The 20,777-nt window shown below is 40.8% G+C and overlaps 1 protein-coding gene across 3 annotated transcripts in view; it reads left to right on the top strand.

The window, feature by feature from the left end:
• Positions 1-20,777, top strand: part of SPIRE1 (spire type actin nucleation factor 1) — a 297,110-nt gene that overhangs the window by 80,581 nt on the left and 195,752 nt on the right. For all 3 annotated transcript variants that reach the window (XM_033934118.1, XM_033934119.1, XM_033934117.1), the window contains exon 3: positions 17,295-17,522. In XM_033934118.1, coding sequence (XP_033790009.1) covers positions 17,295-17,522 — 228 coding nt within the window. The remainder of the gene's footprint in view (positions 1-17,294; positions 17,523-20,777) is intronic.

Here is a 20,777-nt window from a genome sequence, read left to right as displayed (position 1 = left end):
CATCGCCCCCTCCCCCCGTGTACCTTTCCCGGTGCACACTAACCCCCATTGACCCTTCCACCGCGAGACGCACAATCCTCTCGGCTTCAGCAGCGACCGCATCACACTAAAGGCGCTGCTTCGCGGCCTTCCCATGCTCTGATTTCCTCTGGAGAGCAGAGAAGAGGTGCTGCTGGTGGGGGGGGGAGGATTAGAGAGAGTTCTACTGCACAGGGGGATGGCAGGCAGGCAGGCAAGCTGGCTTCGGAGGGTAGGGGTGGGTCAAAGTCTGGAAGGTAGTGAGGGGGAGTATGGAAGAGGTGCTGCTGGACAGGGGGAGCAAGGAAGAGGTGCGGCTGGACTGGGGAAGCACGGAAGAGGTGCTGCTGCACAAGGAAGTGGGTTGGGGAGGGAAATGCTGCTGCTGCTGCACAGGAAAATGGAGCGGGAGGGTATGCTTCTGCTGCTACTGCACAGGGAAGTGGAGTGGGGAGGGGAATGCTGCTGGTGAGAAAAGGGGGCTGGGGCTGAAAGGGAAAAGATGGGAGAAGGGGGCTGGGGGTAAAAATGGGTTTAGAGCTGGAGCTGGGGCTGAAAATAGGAGACATGTGAGGGAAGGAGGCTTTACTAGCACCCGTTAATGTAACGGGCTTAAACACTAGTCTTAAATAAATCAGCTATGTTTCAGATTTAAAGCCTATGTAAAATGCTTGGTGAGTAACCAAGTTTTTAATAAATTCCTGTCAAATTAGGATAAAACTTGTACCAAAAAAACTTGCACTGTATATCCATAGGTAAAGAGTTCCATAGACTCAGAAGCTAAAAAGTTTTTCCTTATTAATATGAATCAATCTTTTAAATATGAAGCCAAATCTAACCTTCTGTAAAGAATAATATTTTTTTTAAACCCAATTGCTATTCATATCGGCTTAAAAATAAAACATAAAATTTTAAACTCAACTTGGGCTGCTACAGGGAGCCAGGGCAGAGATGGAATGATTGCCTGACCACCCTCATTTCATATGCTCCATCCTACCTATCCTTCAGGAAATCTCTCAAATCATACCTCTGATAAATTTCTCTAACCCCTTCCCTCCCGGCCAAACTACCAAACTCTAACCATCTCTCCTCCTTTTCCTGTCCCTCCTTGTAATTGAAAACTGGTTACCAATACACTTGACAATTACTCTCGGTATCTTCGCTGTATATGTACAGTCCCTTCCCCTGTAAACCACTTTGAACTGTTTGTGGTATAGCGGTATACAAAAATAAAGTTATTATTATTATTATTTAGAAGTGTAGATACACTAACAAAGTTGAATTGACCTATGATAATACTAATTGCATTAATTTGCAAAAGTTTCTGGCTGCCAAATGACTAAAGGCCAAGCGCTGCATTGTACGTGGACGAATTATCCAACAGGCAATGTAAAACTATTCTGAGCTCTCCTGGGAGAACGGTATAGAAAATTGACTAAATAAATAAATATGTTGCATTTTGCTAGCTCTGTTCCGGTTTAACAATTTAATTTTTGATTCGCTCTCGTACTTGCTAGGTTTTCATTTCTTACCTTCAAGATGTTTAGAATAGGTTCACCAGCTTATTTATCTTCATTTACCCTATTCACCTAATCGAGTCTTGTACTCTTTAAATGACCAGTGTTTGATATTTCTAGGACCTAAGAGCACACTACTTGAATCAACTAGAAACAGTGTTTTCTGTTTTGTTTTTTTTATCTCCCTTTACTTGGAATAACCTCCCATTATCCATAGTGAGCTTTTGTTTAAAAATTTTAGGCAGGAATATATGGGTGGGTGGGATGGGAAAGGGGAAGGGATAAGTTTTTATGTAATATATCAATGATTGTTTGTAAGTGATGTATTTAATGTTAATGTGAATGAATATATTTAACACTTAATATAATTTTGAAAATGAATAAAAAAATATTTTAAAAAAATTTTAGGCAGGCTTTTTACAAAGGTGTTCTGCCAAGCAGCGAACGCATAGGAATAGAATGGGAGACTCTGCATTTGTCATGCACTGCTCAGCAGTACACCTTTGCAAAAGAATTCTTTAAATGTTCAATTAAGATTAGGATAGTTCATCGAGCATATAACAATGGCTAGGATCAAGGTTCCCCTCTTCTCTTCTACTCTAACTGAATTTCCAATGCAAAAAGCACATGAGTCCTGAAACTGTGGTAGTTTGGCCGTGTCTCATGCCAGTTTAAACTCAAATTACACACAAATAGGGGCAATAAACTCAAAACATTCAAAAATAGAGTGATTAAAAATAGCATCCTAGACGCAAAGAAATAATCACTCTTAATAATATTCAAGGTGTACTGTGTCAAGAATGTGTGAACCCGTTAGTAGGTTTTATGCTCAGAGTCATGGAGGCAAGAACTGGGGAAAACCCCGACACTACTGCCTCACCGCCCAATCATCGCATATTCAAAAGGGTATTGAGAAGAAATTCAGCTGTTTAAATTTCTAAGATTGTATGCCACTCAGGCTCAACTACTTGCTTGTGTAGGCCTATGATTTAAGTATGCACAGCAAACTTATCTTGTAGCTTGCAGGTTCCAACATGCCACATTTTGTTCCTGCTTCAGGGAACCAACGATGATTTGCAAGGGTTTTCTAATAATGGGCGTGATTGACTCTGAAAAATAGAATTTAAATGAATTCATACTTTATTTATAAATGAATTAAAACCATCTTATTACTGCTTTAAACTTATCATAGCTATAAGGATGATACTCACCAAAAAGTAGAACGTGTCTCACATATTAGCCAAACAATTCGCAAAGCTTCCTCCTGATGTTGCAACTCAAAAGCAGAGTGGAAAAACTTCAGAACTAGCTTAATGACAGAGACTGGCAATCGTAAGGAAACACGGAAAGTTTTGAAACCAGCCCATTGATAGAGATTAACAAGCACATAAAAGAGAATTTTATTGGGTTCCCTGAGGAAGATAGCAAAATATGGTCCGTGTCAGGACCCTCCAAGACCTTTTAAGATAACCCTGGCCTACTATGTTACGGCACCTACCACTAGAACACATAGAACACATAAGCTTGCTTAGGTGCTGCTAGGCATGATTCCATAAATGGTACTGCACAGTTGATTGATAACTGTGCCCACTGGTACCTACCGTTGTGTTTCAAATTCAGTACAAAGCAATCATGTGATGTCATCAATTTCTATATGGTACAATGCCTGAAATTTTTAAGAACATGATGTCTCGTTACCAACCACAAAGATCCTTACATACTGTAGGTGCGGTATTGTTGAAAACAAAGGCCAACCCTAAGCATGTAGAGACGAATGCCATGACTTTTACGTGTGCAGGAGTCAAGTTATGGCCTTGTTGGCCAGATAAGACAATGTGGAGAGAGGAATTCCTTTAGGAAAATGTTGAAGACCCAACTGTTTGTTGAAGCATTTTTTTTAGCAAATGATTTTATGTTAGACTGAATATGTATGCTTTGGTGGTATTGAGGCATTTTCTGGGCAATTGATTTTATGTTAGACTGAATATGTCTGTTTTATCTTCTTATTTTGTATGAATTCTTAACTTTTTATGGATGTAACTCCTTGTAAACTGTTTTGGATAAAAACAGTATTGAAATTTTAAAAATAAATAAATAAGTTTGTAGAATCAGGCCCTTGGCATTCATGGTCTACTGTCCTATTTTATAATATGGAGTTCTTTTCATTACTTTTTTTCAGATTGTACAATATCTGATTAACAAAAGACCTTGTGTCTAGGACTTTACAGGTAACATTTGTTACATAAGCATTAAGGGCTGGGTAGATTTGGTTGCTCCTTTGCATATGTAATTTAAGCTAATTGTCTAATGTGAGGCTTTGTGAAACAGTGTTTCATTTTTTGTTTCCGTAACTGTATTATAAGGTGTTCCCTTGAAATGGTTTACTTGTGTTGTGGCACTGTTATCCATTTGCGTACCTAAGCCTTTGGGTTTTTTCTGTAATGGCTTGTTCATGGAGTTAACGCCTGCACTGCCTAGATTGGAAATTAAATTGCATTCCTTTGTGATGACATCCACTCTGGTTTCATATATCTACTCGCATAGTAAACTCAGTGATTACCAATACTATCGTAAGTATGGAGGGGGGGAGGTGAAAATTAGTATTAATACTTATAGATCAGACTTTATCAGATATGAAGATCAGTGGTGACAGATTAAAACACCATTGCAGTTTGCACCATTGCCTTTGCAGTTCATATTCACACACATTCATATATCTGCACAGATACTTACAGACATGCATATTTGTGCACTGAGTCGCAGGTCACGAGGAACTTTATCAGCACTAAGGGCAGGATTCACTAAAGTCCCGAAATCTATCCGATTCGTGTCCTATCCATTTCTGAGTCATTGTAAAGCTTGTCCATGCAAATGATCCAATCGTAAACATGCCGCTATTAGCGTTGAAACATCGATCGACGCGCGTGCGCACTGTATCCTTGTTGGTTTTGAAGCACATAACACATGCGCTAGCTCTTTAGGACTTCACTGCATAGAAATCTAGCTGGAAGGAAGGGGGGAGGGATAGCTGGCCCTTAAAAGTTATATTTGATTTTGGATTTTTTTTTGTTAATTGGTATTGATATTTGAAATGTACAATGTGCGAAGAGAGCACGGGGTTAATCCATGAGTTTCTCGCCATGCGCATTACAAATCTGAGATTCACTCCCGCGCTCACTATGCGCATTCCAAAAAATTAAAAAAATATATTTCTAACACTTATGTACATGAAAGTTTATATATATTTAAAAGTTTAGAGAGATTTTGGATTTTTGGAGGAGCAGATATATATTTTTAATGGGGTTCTTAACATGCACGCGTCAGTTACTAGGCAGAAATAGTCGGCAAGGATATAAACGACTGGTCCTCAGCAGTTGTAACTTTTTGGACAGGAAAAGCCAGTTGGTTTGGATGAAATGGTTTCATGAATCGATGCGTTAAGAAATTTACATGACTTTTTACTCATTTGCATGCGCAAATCGGATCGGGTGCGGACGGGGTCTGGATGAAGGTTAGAGAATCGAGTTGGAGACGGAAAGTGAGCGCAAACCGATCGGTACACGATCGGTTTGCTTAGTGAATTTAGCCCTAACTTTACTTTGCAGCATGCTTCCTTAAGGTGTCAAATACTGCACTGGCCTTTGTTGTATTCCTTCTTTTTAAGTCATGAAAACAGTGATCGTTGTTGGTTCACTTCCTGAATCCCACAGTCATGATTCTTCTCTCATCTTGTTCTTGTATTTAGTGGCATGAAAAATAATAAAAACAAAAGCCAGAAAACAATAAACCCCAAAAAACAACAAAAAGCTCAGCATTAGCAGAAAGCGTGAAATCTCATTTCATTTCATCTCCTTCATCCGCGCGTTAAAGCCCTAGCGCACCTTAGTAAAAGGAGCCCTATGTAACACAATTTTTGTTTCTAGGCAGTAAGTATAATTTCCTAATTGCTCATGCCTAAAAAGTATAGAAAATGTCTGTTGTTTCCAAAAAGCTTTGATTTTTGTGACCAGGATAATCAAATTTTTCAATTTACTTATTTAAAATGTGAAAATGCTGAATTTTCATCTTTTTATTTTTATAAAGTCATAAAAAGCAACATATGAATCACAATTAACATGTTACACAAAGATGATCACAGAAGATGTAGAAGTGAGTAGTTTTTTGAGATTTGCGATTCAGCCCCTAATGTAATCTCCCATCATGTTCTCATTATATTGTCCTTTGTGGTGGCGGCATTCAAAGTCCAGTATATTCTGGTGAAAGTGCTCACCTTGCTCCTCTCTGAATGCACCCATGTTCCCCTTGAATGTCTTAAGATGAGCATCAAGGACATGGATTTTGAGAGACATCCTACAGCTCATTTTACTGTAATTCTTCATCAGATTCTCAACAAACTCCATGTAGGTTTTGGCCTTGTGATTGCTCAGGAAGCCCTGAACCACTGCAACAAAGCTGTTCCAAGCTGCTTTTTCCTTCCTAGTTAGATTCTTGGGAAATTCCTTACACTCTGTGATCTTCTGTATTTGTGGTCCAATGAAGGCTCCAGCTTTGACCTTTGCCTTAGACAGATTAGGGACGATGTCTTGAAGGTACTTATGGGCTGCCAACTCCTTATCTAGAACTCTGACAAATTGTTTCATTAGGCCCAATTTGATGTTCAGTGGCGGCATCAGCACTTTCTGGAGGTACACCAGTGGTTCCCATTTGACGTTGTTTCTCCGCACAGAGAACTTGGTCTGCTATGGCCAGTCCCAACTTTGGTAGTGCGCCTTTGTGTCCCTGCTGTCCCAAAGGTAGAATTAACATGGAAACCTGCTGAAACCACCTTGGACACCCATTAGAAATGCCACCATTTTGAAGTCTCTGATGACTTCCCAGCCATACTCAACATATTTTAAGGCGCCTAGTAAGGTCTTGATGCTGTTGTAATTCTTTGTGAGGTGCACTGAGTGAGACAGTGGAAGAGACGGGTACTTGTTCCTGTTTTGGAGCAGCATGGCTTTGATGCTCCTGGATAAACTGTCATTAGAGACACCGCTCTTTTGAGTTACAGGCGATTTCAATTGCCACAAACAGACTGGTTACATTGTGGCAGAAGCAGATCCTATCTTGATAGGTGAAGAAGGTGGAAAAAGGTTGGTGATGCTTACTCTGATCTTTGACTTTCACATTTTCATACAATACGTTTCACTGCTTGAGCCTACAAATCAAAAGCTCAGCACTGGACTTGATGAGACCAAGATCTCTGATCAAGTCTTTGAGGTCTTTTTGTTTTGGATTGTATAGGTTTCTGTCATCAGCTGTACCACTGATATTGCAAACTGGGGACTGTCTGTATGTTACCACTTAGGCAGTTGGATCCAAACTGAGCTAATGGGCTTCAGATCTCTATAGTTATACTATTCTACTATTTATATTGATGGAAAGTTCTATAAAGTTCTTGAAGTTACTCAAGGGTCCCTAAATTTACTCAGCTTTAGTTTGAATCAATCTGGAATGTTCTGCAAAAATGGCAAATTTCAAAATATCAGTGTCCTGATCACATAAGCAAAATTTGAGGGAAATTATAGCCATTTTCTGTACATTTGTGGCATGGGCAATTAAAAAAAAGAACACTTATTACCCAGGAACAAAAAAAATTGTTGCATAGTGAAATTTTAGTTCTAACAAATGGAAAAAGCATGTGGGTCATGGCTCATGGAATTCTTTCAATGCTGTCTGCATGTGTGTATCTGTGTTATATCTGTATGTGCCTTTGATATGGAAGGGAGAGGGAAGGGGTGCTTTGAGTGGTACAGTACCCAAACATTCTGTTGTTTTGGGAAAAATTAAATGAAATTTAGTGTGATAATACCAAACTACTGTATTAGAGGCCACCTTGGAGAATTTAAATCTTTAAAAACCACTTTATTTGCTAAACATTTTGAAAATTAATTTTCTTGAAATTTTGTCATTATTCCTTAAGGTTTTTTTCTGTTAAGTTAACTATTGTAACCTGAGTCGAGCTTTCTTAGAATGATGACTCGGTATATAAAGCCAAGCCTTAGATTAGATTAAAGGGTAAATTTTACAGAGTTTAAAAATAGGGCAACAGGTATTGGAAGAACATATGTCAACCATTAAGAAAGCTCTATATTTCAGTCACTTAGTTTTGCAGTAGAATTTACAATAAAGAAATAAAAATATATATCTAAACCACTAGGGGACAGCCTGTTGGAGAATAAAGAAGTGTATGGTGGGAAAAGCATGCAGGGACAATATGCACAATGGAAAATATGAGCTTCATGGAAGACTGTGGCTAAAGCTACAGCCTCAGCACCCTGAGGTTGTGGGTTCAACTCCACACTGCTCCTTGTGACATTAGATAGATTGTGAGCCCGATGGGACAGACAGGAAAAAAATGCTTACATACCTGAATAAATTAATGTAAATCATTCTGAGCTCCCCTGGGAGAACATTGAATAAATAAATAATGCCATCTTTCTTTCATTTTCTCATTTTTGCAGAGATATATTGTGGTGTCAGCAGCATTATGCTGTAGAGAAAACTATCTCCGCTGGAAAGGCTCTTGACACTCCAAAGTTAAATAGTGACTTTGGCTGTGTCAGGGGCATATGATAATGCTGACAGGAGACACCTGTCCTCACTTATAAACACTGAAAGTGAGGACTTTACCTGGTTGAGATGATTATTGTGGCTGAACTTAATACCTCCTCTACCTAACAAGTGAAAAGTGCCAGTTAGGTTCCAATAATTAGTGTATCACAGGGAGCTACCACAAGGTGAGATTAAAAAAAAATTGCAGCTCTGCTGCTTTGGAATAGGAGTGGAACCTCGGAGGGAGTGGGAGTGGAGGCTGCTTTGCTCTCATAAGTGGTGTTCAGGAATGTGTGCAATGAACTCTGCTGGCCTGGTTGGTTTTGTTTTGTTTTTATAACTTAGTTATTGTGTTTTCTGTTCATATGTTAAAATGGGAGAAGATAGAGATGAGAAGAGGTCAAAGGACAAGAATGTGGGAAGATTGGGTCACTAGCGTGTTAGTCCATCAGAGTTGCTCATTTTCTCCATGACAGCCAGAAGGGATGGTGACTCAGGCAGGTTGATGTCACAAAGTTTTTATTTTGCAGATGTTTGAGTATTTAAAGGATGGAAGTGTGCTTGCTTGTTTGTTTACTTTTCAATTCTGTTTCTAATTTGTCCCTTTTGTTTTGTTTTGCGAGTCAGCAATTTTCCTTTACTCCTTTCTAAGGCACATGTCGCAACAAATCCAGAATTGTCAAAAGAGTGTGAGGCGCAGTGGTTAAAGCTACAGTCTCAGCACCCTGGGGTTGTGGGTTCAAACCCACGCTGCTCCTTGTGACCCTGGGCAAGTCACTTAATCCTCCCATTGCCCCAGGTACATTAGGTAGATTGTGAGCCCACCAGGACAGACAGGAAAAAATGCTTGAGTACCTGAATAAATTAATGTAAACCTTTCTGAGCTCCCTTGGGAGAACGGTATAGAAAATTGAATAAATAAATAAAGTACAGTTATCTGTCTGTCCAATCCATTCATGTGCACATGTTGATTTACGTATAAGCAAGCAAGCATAAGCGTAAGGAAAACGGGGGCAGTCAGTGTTAGGGTGGCAGATACACCCTTGATGAACAGGAGAGAGAAAGAGTTCAAAGCACAAGGATGCCAGCCCACCCTTGGAGACCCACCGTGCTTGACAACAAGCACCACCACCTGAAGATCAGAAGCAGAAGCCACCAGGTGGCAGAGGTTGGGATCTACTTCTTGAGGCTGTGCAGAAATTGGCAGCAGCCAGACAGAGGAGTAGCATTGAAGGAGTCTGGGACTGGTTTCCTAAGTGTTGAACTAAGTTTTCTCTTTAATAAAATGCTGAATTATGTTTAGCTGCAGACCTAACTTATCTGATGTTCTAGCCTGCCTGCACTGGGTGTTTTTGCTTGGGCATTCTAGCGTCTTATGGCTATCTCAGCATAAACGACATGTAACAGAAAGACTGCAGGGCTTAGATAAGTGACCTGCTAATGACCCGCTAGTGTGAGCTTAGCACCAATGATTGTTAAGAAAAGTAACACGTGAAAAGTTTTTTCTAGAATTCAGTTGTATAGCCAGAAGAATGTATAAATATTTCTGTAACTTCCTGTTTTCGGGACTTCTGAAGCCAGCTTGGAGCTCAGGAGTCGCATACGTATGCTAATAAACATCTGTGCTTTCTTCAAGTCTCTAAGTTTTGTGGCTGCCCAAAGTGACCTTTCAGCATCAGGATGGTAGGGAAGCCACTGGCAGGATGCTTATGTCCCCTGAGTAGGGAGAGGACCTAGAAAAAGAGTTTGTCTGAGGTGCTTACTGCTGAGGTCTTGTACCGTCTGCCCATCAGTGCTGATCCTGGAGACCCAGAGTTCTGGAGATTATAATAACAAAAGAGGAGAGGATTGATAGGGAGAAATTTATATACTGTGGATTGTCAGATAGTAGATAGATAATGACAAGTGGAGCCCTAAGTACTCAGAATAAGGAAGGGCTTATTACCCATGAGTTAGGGAAAAAAACAGAAAATAACAGGCTCTAACTCCTAACCTTGTTTTTTTGCTGAGTATAAATATTACATTTAAATTTGGAGCCTTCAACTTGCTTTTGGTTGAAGCAGTTTGGTGAAGTCGAAAACAAAACTGAAAGCACAAAGAAGTCAGACTGCATGCAATACTGGAAAGCCATAAACAGAAATGCTTTTCCTCTCGTACTTTGCAAAATACAAAGTTATCAGAGATACAGTTTCCAAAGCCGAGAGAGAAAATCAGACTTTCTAGACAAGAATGAACAGGAAAAACTGTAGATTCATGGGGAAAAGAGGAGATAATACATATCTTGCTACAGCAGCAAGATATATATTATCTGCCACCAGGCCAGAAATGCAACTTCAGGGACAATACAGGCCAGCATCAGAACCTAGGAATTGTCCTGGTCCTCTCTGAATACAGTAATTTGATTTTACAGTTATTACTTGTCTCCTTACGTCCTGGGGGGTTTTAATTTTAAATTTACCTGAGCTGCTAAATATCTTACTTTGTCAACTCATGTAAAATTGTCATGCTAATAGAGTTATCTGAATGAATCAGATTCTGGCTTTTGTTTTGGAACAAAAGCAAGAACTTCTGCAGATAAACAGGAACAAGATGAGAAGTGAAGACAAGGGGGCAAAGGAGACTGAGGTCACAAGAATCACTCAAAATCAATTTTATTCCTTTAGAGACCTGACATGGCTGTATTTTGGCATCTTGCCTATGGTGGAGGTCCAGATATAAGTGCACAAGGCTTTATATTTTGTTAGCCTGTATATTGCGTTATGTTTGTACAGTATTTTTAACTGTGTATGCTACATTATTATCTGCCTTGGATAAAGGTGGAATAAAAGTAAATAAACTGAACTGAATTGGTATTTTTTTAAAAAGCTTTCTACTAGGTAAGGATAACTCAAGCTGTCACAAAAAGAAGGCTTTCACCAGGCATACTTCACAATAGCCGTCACTCCCACAGTAAACATGTGCACCGAGTGTCAATGAGTAGCAATATTTGGGTATATTCTGTGCTAGCCATCACTGTCAATAGCTATCATATGTGGCAACGGTCAATAAGCTGTGGCATTCAGCTTTAAAAATATCTCTTCCAACAACACCAAACTATTGTTCCAGGCTCTAAGGCCTAGATTCACTAACCTGACCGATCCTGTCCGATCTGTGGCCGATCTGAGGCAGGCCGACTGATTCACAAATGGGGGCGATACCCCCCCCCCCCCCCCCCCCCCCGCTCGCACGGGTCACTGGAAAGCAATCCTTGAGCATGCACAGACCATCCTCTTTTCCGGTAGATGGTCTGCGCATGCTCACCACAAAGGAAGAGCTCAAAACCTTTTTTTTTTTTTTTTAGAGCTGGAAACTTTCACGAGCCTGTGGTTTTAACCCGCAGGTTGAAAGCAGGGCTGCACTGCAGGTTAAAACCATGAAGTCGGGGCAGAGAGTAGGAGAAACAGAATCAGGGTTTTTACACAAGCAACTGATCCTTGGCAGTTGCTTGTTTTTTGATCGGGCAGCCCAGTCGGTGTTCCTGAAATTGTTTTGTGAATCGCGTCCTTCCTACTTTGCGTGCCGTTCCCCCTCATTTGCATGTACAGATCAGAGGATGATCGGCAAAGAGGTTAGTGAATCTGGTTGAAAGGAAAATCGTGTCGATACACGATCGGTGGGCTTAGTGAATCTAGCCCTAAATGTTGCTACTCATTGACACTCGGTGTACATGGTTACTATGGGAGTGACAGCTATTGTGAAGTATGCCTCTTTTTTACCAGTTTGTTAATATCTAGATCCTAGCCACCTTATATACGTATATAAGGACTCCTGATCCAAGCAAATGCAAAAACATTGTTGTGTTGGGTCTTTGAAGGAATAAAATATTGCTTTTGGAGTGATTCCTTTGGCTTTTTTAGTCTCCTTGGCCCTCTCTGCTCCCATCTTGTTCTATTTTTGTTTTGGAACACCACAGCTATGCCTGCAAATTTGGAAGTCAATACACCTTTTGAATTTATTAATTCTAACCTAAAAAATTCTTGCTAGGTTTCCCCTAGTAGCTCATAGTAGTGGGGACCTAGAACAGAGTAAGCCCTCTATATATCCAGAAGAGGATCTACATAGGTATTTAAAATGTCCGATTATTAAAGAATTACAAAAAAAAAAAAAAAAGGTCCAATTATTTCTAGAAGATGGGGAGTCCCATTTAAAGCATTAGAAAATCATGTTTTCGGGAGGGTGTGTGTGTTCTGGCTGCTATGCCTGGGATGATGGAAGATACCACATTGAAAGAGGATTGCTGGCTGTGTGGGCCCTTTTCAAATCACATCGGCTTCAGCCTGAGGTATGGCTTGTTAGTCAATGTAAAGTAGTTAATATTATTTACTGTTCATAAATTCATTCAACTAGTAGATGCCAATTGTATTATCTTTGTATAGTTTCTGGCTAAGCCCTGCAAGTTACAATGATATAACTGTTTTGAAGCTCAGCAAATTCCCTGTAGTATGACTGCCTTATATTAGGGAAAGAAACATCCTGGGAATGAATGTGGAAAATGAAAGAAGGTGCTTCAGAAGTGTATAATTGGAGCAATAGATGAGCAAATGTTAGCCACTTTCTGTTTTTGAGTTCAGTTTATTGTAGTTTGCAAAGGGTTACTGCTCTCTGATCTCAAGCGCGGAGTTCATTCTTACCTGTTCACAGGTTTATGATGGCAGGTGCTCGCTGTGGTGGTGTTTTCTTTATCCTATCTAAGATCAGATTTCGCTAAGTTTGTTTTGGACTTAGGCCATTCTTACTGTGTGTGCTTTTTATGCTTCAGGACACTGAAGAGAATGGCCCTTCCAGCCTGACTGGCAGGATCCTAAATTATAAACCCATGTTTATCTACAGTAGCAACATACTGTACAAACCTTTTTAATGGTTTGCAAGTAATGCTTCTTCCTGCTATTTTTAGCATAAAATGGCCTCTCGTATACAAAATAACTTTGTAAGAGAGCAGATTTAAAAGCCATTGTTTAATGTGTGTAGAAAAATGTTTATAAAATTGCACCTTCAATATACATGTAAGGCTATGCATGTACAGCAGTATGCATTCAATCAATCATATAGTATGCACTAAATTTATACTGTATATCGATTTTTAAAGGGTATATACCTCAAACAATTGATCATCAAAATAGCTGCAAGATTTCAACTACTTTGTCCACAACCCTTTTGTAAAGCTATATCCACTTTATCGGGATCCTCAGCGGCACCACTTAGAGCTCGATATATCTCCCACTTACACTTCGTTTCTCCCCCGGTCAGAGGTTGCAAACTAAAAAAACACTATGGACACCTTCTCTCACATCAAGCAGCTTTATGGGGTAAAGAACTAGAACAACTCCTCTCGCCCACCACTTACGAGGTGTTCAGGAAACGCCTCAAAACTCACCTGTTCCTGAAGTACCTAGATAGTTGACCCGTTCCTCCCTTTCCCCTACTTAACGGTTCTCTGATCATTTCCCCCACTTGTTCTCCCTTCCCTTAAGTTCTCTCAACTTGTACTTCTCTAATCTTTTGTAAACCGCATAGAACTTAACGGTACTGCGGTATATAAACTGTTATTTATTATTATTAAGCTTTACGTGTCAGATCGTTATCGGATCCAAATTTTCACCAACTTAAACTTAAGTTATGTCTTTAATTTTGGCGCAGTCAGCTTAGTGGTTGCAGTTACTGGCGGTATAGCAGTTAGGGGTTAAGCCTTGAGAAAGCTGAGAAAGCAAAACATGTCGGCATCGAAATCCCTAGCCAGAGACCATATGATTTAAGCTAAATATGCTTAAAAGTTTTAAATAAATAGCAAGCATAAACAAAGTCAAAATTAAAGACATAACTAAGATTAAGTTGGTGAAAATTTGGATCCAATGACGATCTGACACGTAACGCTTAGAGCAATGAGATATATCGAGCTCTAAGTGGTGCCGCTGAGGATCCCGATAAAGTGGATATAGCTTTACAAAAGGGTTGTGGACAAAGTAGTTGAAATCTTGCAGCTATTTTGATGATCAATTGTGCAGCAGTATGCGGCACAGTGATTGGAGCTACAACCTCAGTACCCTGGGGTTGTGGGTTCAAACCCCACACTGTTCCTTGTGACCCTGGGCAAGTCACTCAGTCCTCCATAGCCCCAGGTACGTTAGATAGATTGTGAGCCCACTGGGACAGATAGGGAAAAATACTTGAGTACCTGATTGTAAAACTGCTTAGATAACCTTGATAGGCGGTATATAAAAACCTAATAAATTTGACAGTTGTAAAGGGCCACAGTGTGAATATGAGAAAGCTCTGAGGGCCACCAAAAGACTTACACATACAACTAATTTTGTAGAACGCCTTGACCTGTTTGTTCAGACTGGCTAATTACATTACATTAGTGACTTTTATTCTGCCATTACCTTGCGGTTCAAGGCGGATTACATAAGAGGTTATCTGGACATTTCCAGAAGAGTTACAGAGTTGAACGGGTTATTTATGGGGAACTGAAGTGCTTCCTGCAGTGTTAGTTTGTTTTGACGGATTTCTTGACTAGTAGGGTTTTTATTTCTTTTCTGAAAGTTTTGTAGTCTAGTGTCGTGGTCAGTAGATTGGATAGTTGACGGTCTAGTTTCACTGCCTGCGTGGCCAGTAGGCCATCGTACATTTTTTTGCGTTTGATGCCTTTGATTGGTGGATGCATGAATGGTGTCTGGGTTCTCCTATGCCTGGTTGTGGTAGTTCGGATAAGGCGATTGTTCAACTAAGCTGGGCTGTCTCCATTCATGGCTTTAAATAGTAGACAGTAAAATTTGAATAGTATTCTTGCTTGTATTGGGAGCCAATGTGAGTTGAGGTATGCGGCGGTGATATGGTTGTATTTCTTCAGTGAATAGATCAGTCTCAGGGCTATGTTTTGTACTGTTTGTAGTTGTTTTATCATGACTGCAAGGCAGGGGAGAGGATGTTGCAGTAGTCTAGAAGTCCTACGACTAGGGATTGGACCATGAGCTGGAATTGTTTTCTGTCGAAGAATTTTCAGATTTGCCTGAAGTTTCGCATGACCGCGAATGATTTTCTGTATTGTTTTGTTGATTTCTGGTTGCATGGTATATTGTAGGATATATTGTAGAAACTCGCTTTATTTTGTAGAAACTCACTTTATTTTGGATTGTCAACAGTAGCAAATAACATAAATGAGACACACGAGTAACACACCTAAGAGATTGTTTGAAGTTACTAGAGAGCAAGGTTGAAATTAACACATTTACAGGATTTGAAGAGTGTTTCAACTGACTGCTTGAGGGTCATAATGAAGGAGTTCAGGGGCCACACATTGGAGACCACTGATGCACTGTATAGCCTATAAACGTGTAACTTCAGCCATTATGAGGGGAGGTGTCCCCAAAGATAGGGCTGAAGAAGAGTTTGCATTTACATGCATACTTTTGAAAATAGGTTGTTACGTGTGGCAAAGAGCAGGTGTAAATATGTAAGCACCCACATTTCCTGGGGTAGTGTTCAAAGTGGAAATGTGAGCATACTTCTGTTTAAAAATTTGGCAGTGCTCGCACAAGGAAAAGTATGCATGCAGTGACGTAGCAAGGGTGAGTGGCGCCCTTCCCCGCCCTCTTCTCTGCCCCCCTTGCTCCTTTCTGCCCCCCCCCTCGCACACACGCATGCCCCCTTCCCATCCCCCATACTTTTTTAATTTTCCAGGTGGGAGCAACATCAAGAACTTGCTGCCCGCATCGTATCAGCTGTCCCTCTGACAACACTTCCTAGGCATGGAGCCCGGAAGTGACATCAGAGAGAGGTGACACCAACATGGGAAGCAAGTTCGTAATGCTGCTCATGCAGGGAAAATTAAAGCGGTATGAGAGGAGGGAAGGGAAGGGGCGTACATGTGTAGCAGGGTGTGGAGAGGAGGATGGGTACTGGCGCCCCTACCAAGACTGCGCCCGTGGCAGACCTCCCCCCTTTATCTATGGTCTCAAATGATAACAGCAGTGATTTATATTTGCAACCTGTGGTCAGCCCTGGTTTCTTCCCTATATCATGTCCTACCAAACCTGTGGCATGATTTCTTGTTACAGGTGGGTGGGGCACATCAGAGGGAAGAGCCTGGGGTCAGTCACAGGCTGTGTATGTAAATTGCTGGTGCTGCCAGAACACTCTATAGGAGAAGACAGATTGAATCCCCATGCTGATGGGAGTACACTTGAAAATTAGAGAGATTGGATTATGGGTGGGAAAAGGAGAAATATTGAACCCAGAGGAAAGGGGGCCTCTGAAGCTAGATCTGGTTGCGACAGTATCAGGGTGCACTTGGAAATTCTTTTTAGATGTCACGCAAGTAATAGCTATTGAGGAGGTTCTGTCCTTCTGTGTTTCTCTTTGCGTTTGTACATTTAGACAGACAGACACACGTGCATTTCATAAACCCATGTCACCCTAATGAGACATACTTTATTGAGTCTTTTTGAATCCAATCCCTGAATAGACATACATGAATTTACAAATGGGGAAGGGAAATGTGCCATTTTGTCACTTTTTGCTTGTTTAATTGGGCTGGTAATGCCCAGTATAATCACAGTATCTTTCTTTTGCATTTTCATGTTCTATGATTGCCTCCAATACCTGAGGCAATACCATTCACAGTACAGAATAATTGTTTGGTCCTGATACTATTAGTAATATTGTTTTTATGTATTTCTCTTTTACCACTATTTGAATTTCAGCTTTTGTTTTATTGCATGGCATTGGAAAATTCTGACTGCTAATAGCAAAATATTGATAGTGGATTCACAACCTTTATAAAAAGGGAAGGCAGATATTCTATAATGTGAAACTGGAGAAACTCGTGAGATACCTCTTTTTTCCTTCCCTTGACTGTGGAAATATGATATGTTTATCACTTCAAGTTAAAGACTTGTAAACCATCTTTGATTTTAATCTTGAAATAAATTTTTATTTAATTTTTGTCTATATGGGGAAAATAACATTCCTATTGCATGATGTCTGTTAAGCTACCAGAGAGGGCTAATGATGCTATAGAGATGAATATAGCCATTTGTAAGTGAATTTTCCCTGTCACTGTAACAAAATGAAAGAGAATAAATTTGAATCTTGTTTTTTTTTTTCTGTTTTCCTTTCCTGATTTAGGTTATTGAATCCCTGGGGATTATCATTTACAAAGCACTGGACTACAGTTTGAAGGAGAATGAGGAGCGAGAACTAAGCCCTCCCTTAGAACAGCTTATTGACCATATGACCAATACTATAGAGACAGATGGAAGCCAAGATGAAGGCTACGAGGCTCTGGATGAAGAGGAGGAAGATCAAGCCAAAGGAGAAGTGAAGTTCAGACATTCATATAAAGACGTCATGAAGGTATAGTGAAGCTTTTACCTTTTTTAGTTATAGGAAGAACATTTCTGGGCCTCTGTTCCAGAGAAGATGCCAGTCACACCTGACTAGTAAGAGGTCTATTCTAAGAAAATGGTCCAATTATATTTGAGCTTGTGCTTTTAGAGGGAACTATAAAAACCCAAGTACATGAGAAGAGCCAGGCCCTATGACCTCAGAGAATTACATGGGAACAGAAATTTCACCCATCCCTACCCATACCCGCTAAGATTCATTCCATGCCCCCCATCCCCACAATTAATCTCCTCCATTCCTATAACATACCTAGAGAATGACATGGTGGCTGTTACCCGCAGCTAGGGAACAGAAAAAAAGTGGTCACCACGGGTACGGGGACAAGGCCATTTACCGCCCTGTTGAGAATGGCCTTGTCTCTGCAGTGAAGTGAGGGACCGCACTTGGTCACCAATCATGCGGTCTGGCATCCCCCTCCCTCCCCATCGCCGAGTGCAGGCATCTCCCTCCCTCTCTTCCCCTCACCTTATCTTCATGGTAATTTTCATTTTTGTCTCCCAGCAGCACAGCATTTCAACAAGTTGCATGCGACTGCTTGAAAGTTGAAACTTCTCCTCTGATGCAACCGGAAACAGGACGTTGCATCAAAGAAGAAGTTTCGGCAGCCACACGCAACTTAAGAACTAAAGAAGGGACACGAACAATGGTCGACGGCCAGGGCAGAGAAGCAGCAGCAACCATGGGGAAGTCCTTCTATAGGTACAGAGACCCAGGGCCTGGGAAGCCTGTGCTAGTCACATTACACTGCAGCTTGTCCCTTTCAGTACCCCTACCAATGCACTGTAGAATGAAAGGCATGACAGGGAGCAAAATTTCTGTAACAGGATTTTTCTTAGCTTGATCTCCATTTCCCACGCTCTGTTCACATCTAGCTGAACCTCAACCCTCTGACGATCATGTGGTTCCCCTTGCCTTTCCTGCTCAACAGCTGTGTCTTTTAGAGAAAAGCTATACAACCGACAGACTTGTTAATTTTAATTGATAAAATTATTTTGGAAAAACTGCTTAGATCCATTTTTTAGACACACACAGCTGAGAGTTTTTTTGTTTTTTGTGCCCTCTGGTCCTTTTCAATCTGTTTCTGTTATAGCATTTTATACAGTACTGGGAGTGTGTGGATAAACAGATTCTTCTCTACAGGAATATGTTCAGCGATTAGCACAAATAGATACCCTTGGGGAGGAGTGAAAGAGAGGAGCAGACAATGGAAGTGGAAAGAGGGGGCAGATGCTGGATGGAAGTTGACAGAAGAGAAGATGCTGGATGGCAGGGGTAGAGAAAGAGAGCACATGATGGAAAAGGGAAGGAAAGGAGAAAGTGAAATGCCAGACCATGGGGTATGGGAGATGGAAGGGACGACGAGGAAAGAGATATCAGACCATTGGCAGCGACTTATCAGAAGACAACCAGAGCCTGGGACCAACATGATTTGAATAATGACCAGGCAACAAAAGATAAAAAATAATTTTATTTTCTGTTTTGTGATTAGAGTATGCCAGATTTGAAATTTGTATCCTGCCAGAGCTGGTGTTAGACAGCAAGCGTGAACTAGGACCTAAAAGAGAGAGGAAAAGTCTTTTTTATTTATTTTATTTACATCACAGATCTGGCATGGGGTTGGAGAGATTGTAACCCTATACTTCTACTAAGACTAAGGGGTCCTTTTATGAAGGTGCAAATTTAGCATGTGCTAATCTTTAGTGCGTGCTAAATTGGTTAGCGTACCTTAATAAAAGGACCCCTAAGTATCTTTAAAAATTTGCAGGGACGGGGACTGAGCTTGCGAGGATGGGACGGGGACCAAGCTCACAGGGACAGGACGGGGACAGGGACCGAGTTCGCGGGGACGAGCTGATGGGGCGGAGACTGGGACAAATTTTTTACCCGTGTCATTCTCTATCCATACCCACAGGTACTTCCAGCATTAAGGATGGAAAGGGCAGTTTCGGTTATTCTCAAAGGCTCAAACCTGTTCAGATTAACTTTTTGGCACTAACGTTTTTTTACAAATAGCTTAGAGAAAATTGTGTATATTGTATCTTCAGAACAATAAAACCTTAATTTTTAAGCAGCAGTGGAACTGATGCACAAACATTGTTTCTCAGTGTATTCCAAACCTCATTCAGGTGTTCCAATAGTTTCTTTCAGTGTATTCTACACTTAATTTTGGCGTTATCAAAGAATTGGCTTACCCTCCCACAGGAAACCCACTGCAACTGCTCCCATCCCCATGGGAAACCTGCCGTGACTTCTCCCTCTCCTATGGGATTCCCGTGGATCTATAAGTCATACCAGTGGGTTTCTTGCAATCCCTTTTCTACCTCAGAGGGTCTCTAGGAATAAGCACTGGAGGAGCAGTAAGTGAAGAACTCTATCCAGGAGCTTCCAGGAGCCGTAGTTCCCTGCTCTAGGGACTTAAGGAAAAGAAGTGGACAAATCAAGCACAAGGGCTGCCAGCTTTTCATACAGCTGTTACCATTTTAAATAAGTTGATCAGGGGAGGTCAATCTGACATACAGCTGTGCCCTAGGGAAAAAGGTCTGGTCACAGGGAGATTGGATTCTGAACTTTTGTTCAGTGAGAACACACAGTGAAGCAGTTGAATTCTGAGTGAAGCTTAAACCCTGGATCTGCTCACAACCTTAAATAACGGGGGAATAATACACCTACCTAGTGATTTATTCTTAATGTGCTCAACAAGGCAAGCTTGTGGCATGCAGGGAGTTCTGTGTGGCTGTAATGGGAGTTCTGTGTGCACAGCAGGATATGTCCGCCACATGTAGGTGACATACAACCCAAAAAAGTTGTAGTTGATAGGGGGTGAGAGGCTGATAAGCATAGATCAGCAGAAGGACCTTGGGGTGATAGTGTCAGAGGATGCTAAGGCAGCAAAAAAATATGACAAGGTGACTGTAGCCAGAAAGATGGTAGGCTGTATATCTACTAGATGAAAGGAGTATTGTGCTCAGTTTTGGAGACCATATCTCACTTGGGACATCAAAAGAGTTGAAGTGGTTCAAAGAAAGCTGACAAAAATAATATGGAGGTTGTGCCAAAAGACGTTTAAAGAAGTGACTTAAAGACCTGTATGTATACTGTAGAGGAAAGGAGAGATGGGGAGGATGCGATATAGATTTAAATATTTAAAAAGTATTAATATGAAAACTAATCTTTTTTTAGAAATAGGAAAATGGTAGTATTAGA

Source organism: Geotrypetes seraphini, chromosome 2 (genome assembly GCF_902459505.1).
Source record: "Geotrypetes seraphini chromosome 2, aGeoSer1.1, whole genome shotgun sequence".
Lineage (NCBI taxonomy): Eukaryota > Metazoa > Chordata > Amphibia > Gymnophiona > Dermophiidae > Geotrypetes > Geotrypetes seraphini.
This window is presented reverse-complemented; position numbering and strand designations above follow the sequence as displayed.